The following is a 9,153-nucleotide window of genomic DNA, read 5'->3' as shown; positions in this document are numbered from 1 at the left end:
GAGTAGTCCAACAACACTGCTCAATAAGCCTTCCATTTTGAGGATAAGAACGGATAGATAGCTGGCGACATAGCTTTGCAATATGGAATTCACTCCTACCCGATTTAGGGTTAGTAAATGGGTTGTTCTCTTAAGCGTTGATGTCTTGTCTTGAACAACGGGGCCATGCCCTCTCATTGAAGAAAGGGTTATGATTTATAAGTTGGACTATAAATCAATTGTTCAATGTAGGATCAGTGAGAGCTTAAGGAGCAAGTGTATTTACATGGGTAAAACGGTAATCTTTGACTCAGCTGTAAATACGAACAACCTGTAAAGGATTGACTTACCGATTATGGTTAAAATGGATAGAAATATATCTATAGTGAGGAGAGTGCAACTATTGAGCTATAGTGGAATGTCTTGGTAGTTAACGAATAGTAATTAATTCAGTTTAAAGAGTTTAACCAATTAATTACAAGTCGTTGGAGCTCATGATCTGTAAGTCTCAGTCCCTCTACTAGCTCGTAATTTGGATTAGTAAATTGAGTAATCTTAATGAGATTTGAAATTAGGCTTTCTATTCATTGTATTTAATACAATTGAAATGTTTAATTTTATCGAAATTAAACGAAATTGGAGAATAAATTAATGTTTAAAATATGATTTAATATTAATTGTATAAAATTAATTTCAATGGAATTGGTCTTTTATTAACTTAATATTAGATATTAAATTAACAAAATTAATTAAAAGGTTTAATTAATTAGTTTTATTTTAAAATTAATTAATTGAATTAATTTTTTTACATATATATAACTAATAATTCAAATAAAATTGTTTTATTTGGAAATTATTTTTAGAAAACGTTTTTGAAAACTAAATTTGAAAACAAAACCAAATTTGAAAATTCAAAAGTGGAGATTAGTTAGAAATCTCCACTATGTGCAAGGCACCTTATTCATCTAATTCCATTTTTTCCATGAAGTATGAGCTGACATTCATGCAAGCTTTGCATTTGCATGATGAAAGCTCTATAAATTGAAGTGCTAGGCTGAATAATTTATTCATGCTTTCAAGAACTTCTTGAAGAATTCTGCAGAAACCAAAACCCTCTTCATATCTTCATGAAATCCAGCTCAATTTAGTGTTTCCACCACACAATCATTGTAAGGGAATAGTGATCTTCGTGGTGGTCTACTTGTAGATTGAAGCACTTTTACGTGGAACTTAACTAGTATAAAGAGGATTCATCAAAGGTATTGTGTTCAACAAACCATTTTATGTAATAGTTTCTTTGAAGCATGTTTGAAACTCAAATTAAGTATAATTAGAGTGCTTATTGATTCTGATTTTCTCCGCTGCATGTTAATATACTCTAACAAAAGTTTGTAATAAGATTATGTTCTATGTGCCACATGCACAATCCATGAAATGCCGTGGGAAAAATGCACGAATAACATTGATGATAGATACCATCTGATCAGACACAAATGCCAGATTATCGGGTTCTCCTATAGTGCATTTCAAACTCGACATAAAACCATTTTCGTGATCGATTGGTTTCATTGTCCATTATTACATATGCTAGTTGGTTTGATTGTTCTTATCCATGGAAACTGCAACCAACATGGTCCCTTTGTACTTTCCTTTCAAGTGCAACCCATCAACAATTATTACAGGCGAACAACTTGCGAAACCTCTAATATAAGACCTTAATGTCATAAACATATACTTGAAACATAATTTTCAAGTTCGATCTCAAATACTGTACCTGAATTCTCTATTTTTAAAGCTTCCTCATAAGCATGTAGTATGGCGTATGAGTATTCTAGAGTACCTCTAGTGAGATCATATACGGCTCCCTTGCACGGCACGCTTTATTGTAACTTATATCCACATAGTAATCTCTCTTCGTATCCTCAACGATATGACGAGGTTTATAAATACGTCTTATGCCTATAAACTTATCTTTAATTAACTGACTAACAACCTAACTGTTGCTTGTTTATGGTCGTGATTCAGAATTTCGACGGAACATGTGTGCGAACATGAGTACTTTATGATCTTGAATATAACATACCCTTTCATTTTCACTACACGAAGGCTCCATTTATAAATCTCCTCAATACATTTGACAGTGAACAAAAATTTGTTTGACTTCCTGACCCTAAATTTAAATTTTTTGTTGATGGACAAAATAGATAACCACATTTTCAAGTCCTTTTTACTAAAAAATTAATTGCCCAACTTCAACATCTGTCCCAAATAAAGAGGTACCAGGCATAATCAACTCTTCCCTATGACTCGAAGACACAAATGGTGTAACCACTGAAGCTACTGTAGAACAACACACATTTCTATGATCACAATCTATTTCATTCAATCCTCCTGGTTGCTCATTACTATCCACTAAAGGACTACAACATTGCTCTGGATGACCACAATTCATATTATCTAGTCTAGATGATCTCTCATTATTAACAACTGAAGTACCGCCCAATTTTGTATCACTATAGTTCATTGAATTCAATCATGTTGAATTAATGTGGTCGTTGTCTAGTGATAATGTTGATGGTACAGTATTGGTAGACAATGAAATATCATCCTCTTCCTGACAAAACTCATATGATTTCTAGTATTGTCTATCCACAGTCGTATCATCATAATTCACATTTCTGAACCCCACTCTAATATTTTCGTCCTGATTCGATTTTAGCGTTACATATAACTGAAGTCTACTAAGCTCTTCCTGAAAAAGAAGGAAGCGAATATCATCATTGTTCCTTATGTATTGTGGAGGGGCTTCGTATTCAAGCTTATATTTAACTCTCATTATAAGATCAAACTTTGAAGAACTGACAATTGTAACCTTGTAAATGTGAGATTTAAGTTCTTCATATTTCAATGTAACAGGCACAATGATTCCTACCAGCTCGTCCCCAATATACGAACTTTCATTCTCATCCCAATCACCTCCATATCGAATAAGTAGACATTTTTTCTGTCATCTTACAAAACGTACAAGCAATTGAAGTATACTCTCGCTCTCTCTCTCTCTTAATCTCGTTCTCTCTCATTCTCGTTCTATCTCTCGCTCTCTCTCTCCCGAACAAAATTTCGTAATGCTCAATTCTTACCTTTCCAAAAATAACACAACAAAAATAATGAAACATTGTTCTGGAAAACTTGTTCCATTCTGAAAAAGCCTCGTCTTGGAAATCCCCGTTAAAAAAAACTCTGTTTAACAAAACACTGTTGAAAACCAAGGTAGTAATCACTGTTGTAATGGAGTTTAGAGTTTAAAAAAATCACCATTTTATTTTGTTTAGGTATTATTGATTTGAGGCTTCAGTCGTGAAACTTGTCAAATCATTCGTACACTGACGAGCAATCACATCAAATCAGGGAATTTAAAGCTAAAGCGAGAGTGTTTGACTAAATGAGAGTGAGACATATAATGTGAGACACTTAGTAAGGACAATTTATGTAATCTAGTATCACGATGATGTTAATAGAGGGTCAATTGACATTACTTTTTAAAAATGGATCATTTGATATTTTGGATCCAAGAAATAGGTCATACATACAAATTTTTCAAAAATATCATAGTTTATTAAACCACCCTATTTGAGCAAAACCCCCGAGGCCACTGATATTTCTCCCACAAATCAAACCCCATCAATGGCGACGAGTACCGCTGAGGAGAGGGCGGCGGCGAAGGTGGAAGGGGCGGACCTTCTCGGGCAACCAACCTTCACAGAGCTCGATAATGGTCGCTTCCGGTGCGTCGAGACTGGCCACGAGGTCCTTGCCAAGGATAAGGACTCTTATTCTCGGACCAAGCGCTGCCGTCTCGGCCTCATCGATTTCGCTTTGTCCCATCGGAAAGCTCCTCTCAATATGTTCGAGCAGGACCCTCTCTCTCGGTACTCTAAACTTCCTTCTTATATGTACATACAATTCATTATCATCATACATGGAGATTCGTAATAAGAGAAAATTTAGCTCGGTGAACTTGTCGATTTCTTGGTTTCTGTGGAAATTAATAGGAATTTCATTGAAGTACTGCTTTTGTTTGATGGACTGCAGATTGTGAATTGAAAAAGTTAAGGATGAAATTGAAGTCGAGTAGAGTAGTATTTATCTGGTTGCTATTTTTATCCAAAAAAAAATCTGGTTGCTATTGTTTTTTAAAGACCTTCAATGTGAGCTCCATTAACCTTGGAAGTTGTTGATCTGGGTCTCATTGAGTTTGACATCCGTCTTTTCTTCGTATTTGAGCTGTAGTCTTTTAGTTATTTTTTAATGATTTTTCCATTTCTTGTCAGCAATTTCATGTTCAGTTGTCCCGTGGAGATTTGATCCCGTTGTTGTATTAAAAAAAAAAATTCATGTTCAATTGGAAATCAATGGCATTGGTTTTTTTTTTTTTTTTTTTTTTTGCAGTTCGAAGCTAAAATGCAAACTGACTGGTGATACCATCAACAAAACAGAGGAACATATATGGAAGCACATTAATGGAAAACGTTTCCTCAACAAATTAGGTTTTTATTTTTCAGTCTACATGGATTTTATTGTAATCCTTTATCTTACCGATGATGGGGTCATGACAAGTTTTCTGATTCTCGTTGAGCTCAAGAAACAAATTGCATGCATGGGTACTATTAAGTGTTGAGAAAGTTTAGATTCTCATTGTAGAGCAAAAGGAGTTAGAGAAAGTCTCGATGGCTAAATCAGGAGAGCAGCAAGGCAAGAAGAAGGCTGCCAAGGCTTTTAAGCCAAGTAAAGAAAATTCAAAGAAGAAGAAGAAGGAACAGGAGGAGACTATTTCCGAAGCCCAGAAATGCAATGGGGAGAGCGACCCAGAGGATGCCTTCTGGATGCCTCCAATAGGGCAGCGCTGGGATAATGATGATGGAGGAGACCGATGGGGTTCAGGATCAGATTCAGAGCATGAAGGTGATAAAATCATTGCAATGGGTATGTTTGTCAATTTTTCAAACTTGACATTATATTTACGTTTACATTTTCATTTGAGTCACAAGCGTGCTAAAGAGGAAATGTCATAGCTCATTGAATGCAAAATCTAGAATGAGTTGGGTAGTATGACATCAAGTGTGAACCTGATGCACATTGAAAATGGTTTTAACCTTTATGTGATTACTCTCTCGTTATTTTCTCTTACATAATAACACTTGTAATTAGTTACTTTCTTTTTAGTAATTGCAGCTGTTATAGTTAACCATAGTTGTTAGTTAGTTTGACAGCTGGTTCTCTCTTGAATATATATTTAAGGGAACTTTCATTAATGAATTAATAAGAGTGAATTATTCCCTTTTAACTGTAATTTTCAAAGTAAGGTAGGAAGTTAGGTTGGGGTTAATGGTTGTGGTAGAGGGACCTTGGGTGTTCTTTCTTGGGTTTAGTTTATGGCTTGTGGGATTTTGGTTTGGGTTTACGTTGCTTGTCTTTTGGCTGTTTGGATATCTCCTAGATATCTCTTTTGGGTTCCGATCCTCTCTTTCGGATAGGGAGGCGAATACTCGAGGATTATCCCTTTAGATTAGGGAGGAGGGATGTTGGAGTTTGGAGCCTCAATCTTTTGGAAGGGTTTTATGCAAGTCTTTCTTTTAGTGTTTGGTCGATCTTTCTCCCTTAGGTGTGTTGGTCTTTTCGGTGCTATGGAGGATTAAGATTCCTAGGAAGGTGAGGTTCTTTACCTAGCAAGTCCTTCACAGCCGAACTAACACATTGGATCGGCTTGCGAGGAAATTGCCTTTGTTTGTTGGGCCATTCTACTGTATTCTTTATCAGAAGGCGGAGGAAGACTTGGATCATATTCTCTGGCACTATGATTTTGCTTGTACTATTTGGGATTTATTCCTCTCAACATTTGGTATGTTGTATGTTCGTCACAGAGATGCTAAATTGAGAAGTTCCTCCTCAATCCACCTTTTGGGAAGAAGGGTTGCCTTTTGTAGATGGTGGGGGTGTGTGCGATTCTATGGGTCTTGTGGGGTGAGCAGAACAATAGGGTGTTTAGGGATATGGAAAGGGATCCTAAGGAGGTTTGGTCCTTTGCCCGCTTCCAGTATCTTTGTAGGCTTCAATATCGAAGACCTTTTGTAATTATTTTGTAAGCATGATCTCTCATAGTTGGAGCTCCTTCTTGTAGAGGGTGTCTCTCCTTTCTGTGGGCTTGTTTTTTTGTATGCCCATGTATTCTTTCAATTTTTCTCAATGAAAGTTGTTTTCATTAAAAAAAGGCAGGGACTTAGTGTTTAGAAAGGAAATCCAAGAATTATTGACGGAGGATCTAATATAGTTCTGTGAGTCAACCATCATTTTTTCTTTTTCAAATTATTCTGTGGGTTGGCAAGGCTACATTCTTTGAGTATTGGTGGATTTCTTTGGTGATTTTAAAGATGGCTCTCTCCTTCTTATATGGATGGAAAACTACGCTTTTGTTCCTATCCCTTACGATGAGTAGTGGATTTTCTAATCTTATGGATAGTTTGGGTTCTTTCTTTTCCATTAATTGGAGTTTTTATATCTCACTGGTGATTTTCATCTTACTAAGCATCTGCATGGTCAACAATACCACCGAAAATTCTTCAAGAGTTCAGAGAGCACTAACAAATTATATTAGACCTCTGAGAGATTTTATTACTTGTCTGCCACATGATGAGATTTCAGTTGCTACAATGAGTATTATGCCATTGATGTACCAGCTCAGGAACTTGATAAAGCAATTAGGGACCCCTGTAATTCTATTAAGCATCGTTTGTTCCCAAGTCATATCATATATTCCCAGCAGTTAGAGGAGCTTGAACTTTTTCCTGCACTGTTATTTATTTCTTCTGATGGGGAGATATGCACGTGTCTAATTTTTTCAGCATGGAAATGAGTTTACCCTTAGTCTACTTACTCTTCTGCATTGGCCTCCAGTTTGGGAAGGGTGGTTTTTGGCTGCATGATTTTACTGTTGCTTGAGAAGGTTTGTGTCAATTCCCCTTTTGTTAACCTTCAGATCCCCTTCCCACCAAAGAGAGGGGATGGCAACATATAGGATTGAATCCTGGGTTCTTATTCAAGGGAGTTTAGTCTAAGGCTGACTGTTGGGAATCATATCAGATGGAGCAAAGCCATACCTGACTGACTTAGGAAGCAGCTTTGTCTTAGCCTTCTGCTCGAGCCAACAAGTCGTTTCTTTCGGTTATGGATTTTGTTGCCCATGATTAGGTAGGGTTGTAAGATGAAACCTCAATCAACTAAATCAACTGAAAGTGAAACTAACATTAACTTCAAATGAAATTGATGTTAGTTTGGATTGGTTTGGTTTTAGTCCAATCTCTTGAAATCAAGTATTTTAGTTTTCTTTTCAACTTTGGATTCTCAGGGAGTGAACTGAAATAGTTAACAGTATTATTATTGGAGAAATCTTATGAGATGAGAACATTTCGGTGAAAGGAAATGCGCGTATGTGTGTTTAACATATAAATATATTGTTCTTTCTTGGGTAATCTTATGTGGCCTCTGCTAAAAGGAGAAGATGTTTCATAGCGGGATTGATTGTGAAAAAATTACATCTATGGACATTAATTTTTTCTGGATAGGAAACAATTGCATTGATTAAATGAAATGATCCAAAAAGAGAACCCATCCATGGAGATTTCAGAAAATTTCAGGAATATCAACATTATTAATTTTTAGTATAAGGATGATCCTACCAAGAATTCAAGCTGTAAGTGGAAGCTTATCCCAAGTCTTGGGTTCAAGCCTCTAAGTTGAATGGAAAAGTTAAGAACTCTTTTTGTCTATTGGAGGCCATTGAGGTATGCAAAATCTTCATGAAGAAGTCTACCCGATGCCATAGATATATTAAAGAAAGAATAAAACTCTCTTTTGATGCTTGTGGAAACTGCTCACTTTCTTTATTGTGATGAATTACTGTCTACTTGTCTGACCTGTTTAACGGCAAATAATTCTTCACCCAACCCATAGGATCTTGTGCCTACAATATCTTGATTGTCTTTTCTTGTGGAGTGACAATTGTACTTTACTAAAATTGGTTCCTTTCCTCTTCAGATGACGAGGATATAGATAAACACGGTGAAAACAAGTCAGATGAAGATAAACATGGTGAAAACGAGTCAGATGAATTGTCTAAGCGGTATGTAAAAGAAACCGATAGCTAATATATGTGTCACTTTCTTCCATTCTGTTCCAAATCATTTCAAGTCCCATGTCGATTGTATCCTTACTGAATGTGTTTATGATCACAGGACCAAAAGAATGTCCATAGAGATTGGACCCAGCAGTTTTGCTTCAAGAAAGAAAAAGAGTAAGAAAAGCTCTACGTGAACAATATTTCTTCAAGCATCCCCAATAATCCAACTATATCCAGGTTGCTTAGGCATGCACGAATGCCTCTGCTCGCCATATCTCGTATGCTGCATCTTTCATTGGCGCCGAATTTTCCAGCTTTAGCTTCTGCTTATTTAACCACCTTGTGTTTTATCTTCTTCCTTAAAGTTTGTGCTCTTCTTAGCTTTAGCCTGATTTGCTTGATACCTTTCTATATAGCCAATTGAATCTTTATTGAGCAGGCTTCTGTTTTGTCCTCTTGGTCCTCCTTTTGTATCTTAGATATATAGATTGGTACATAATATTCCTCACTCGTCCCCATTCTTTTAAAACTTTCAAATTTATTCTTAGTTAATATATCACTTTATTTTAGTTCCATTTTTTCCCGAGAAAAAAGAAAAAAAAATATTTGTTGACGTGAGATAAAAGATGGATTGGAAAATCAGGTTGTTATAACATGTAAGAAAGAGAGTCGTATAATCATCCCTCTATTACTATTCCAAGCTTGCGGTGGCAGGTAAATCTTCGCATGAATAGGTTATTTAAAAATAAGAATTTGAACCTTAGGAATTTCTCGCATAAAACAGGCCGTATTCTATGTTTTTATTATTTTTTTAGTTTGTGTTGGGTAGAAAATTCAAAATTTGATAATATTTCCATGTATTTTCTACTTCGAACATTATATACTTATATATTTTTTAATCAAAGGTAAAGTTGAAAGATAAAAATTGTAGAGTGATTTAAACTTTCAATATTTGGGTCGGAGATATATTCTTTTTTATTAGTTGAGTTATAATAAGGGTG

General features: G+C 35.7%; 1 protein-coding gene across 2 annotated transcripts; it reads left to right on the top strand.

The window, feature by feature from the left end:
• The first annotated feature begins 3,601 nt into the window (after window positions 1-3,601).
• Window positions 3,602-8,662, top strand: LOC120089874 (surfeit locus protein 2-like). Of its 2 annotated transcripts, none has more exons than XM_039047301.1 (5): window positions 3,602-3,908; window positions 4,429-4,526; window positions 4,681-4,941; window positions 8,071-8,155; window positions 8,268-8,662. In XM_039047301.1, the coding sequence occupies exons 1-5, from the start codon at window positions 3,664-3,666 to the stop codon at window positions 8,344-8,346; spliced, it is 768 nt and encodes a 255-aa protein (XP_038903229.1). In that variant the 5' UTR covers window positions 3,602-3,663; the 3' UTR covers window positions 8,347-8,662. The 2 variants fall into 2 exon arrangements, with proteins under 2 accessions (XP_038903229.1, XP_038903228.1); XM_039047300.1 differs by having other exon boundaries at window positions 3,605-3,908; window positions 4,681-4,962.
• Window positions 8,663-9,153: the final 491 nt, after the last annotated feature.

The sequence above is a fragment of the Benincasa hispida genome, chromosome 11, assembly GCF_009727055.1.
Source record: "Benincasa hispida cultivar B227 chromosome 11, ASM972705v1, whole genome shotgun sequence".
NCBI lineage: Eukaryota > Viridiplantae > Streptophyta > Magnoliopsida > Cucurbitales > Cucurbitaceae > Benincasa > Benincasa hispida.
The sequence above is the reverse complement of the archived record's forward strand: the minus strand, read 5'-3'. Positions and strand labels throughout refer to the sequence as shown.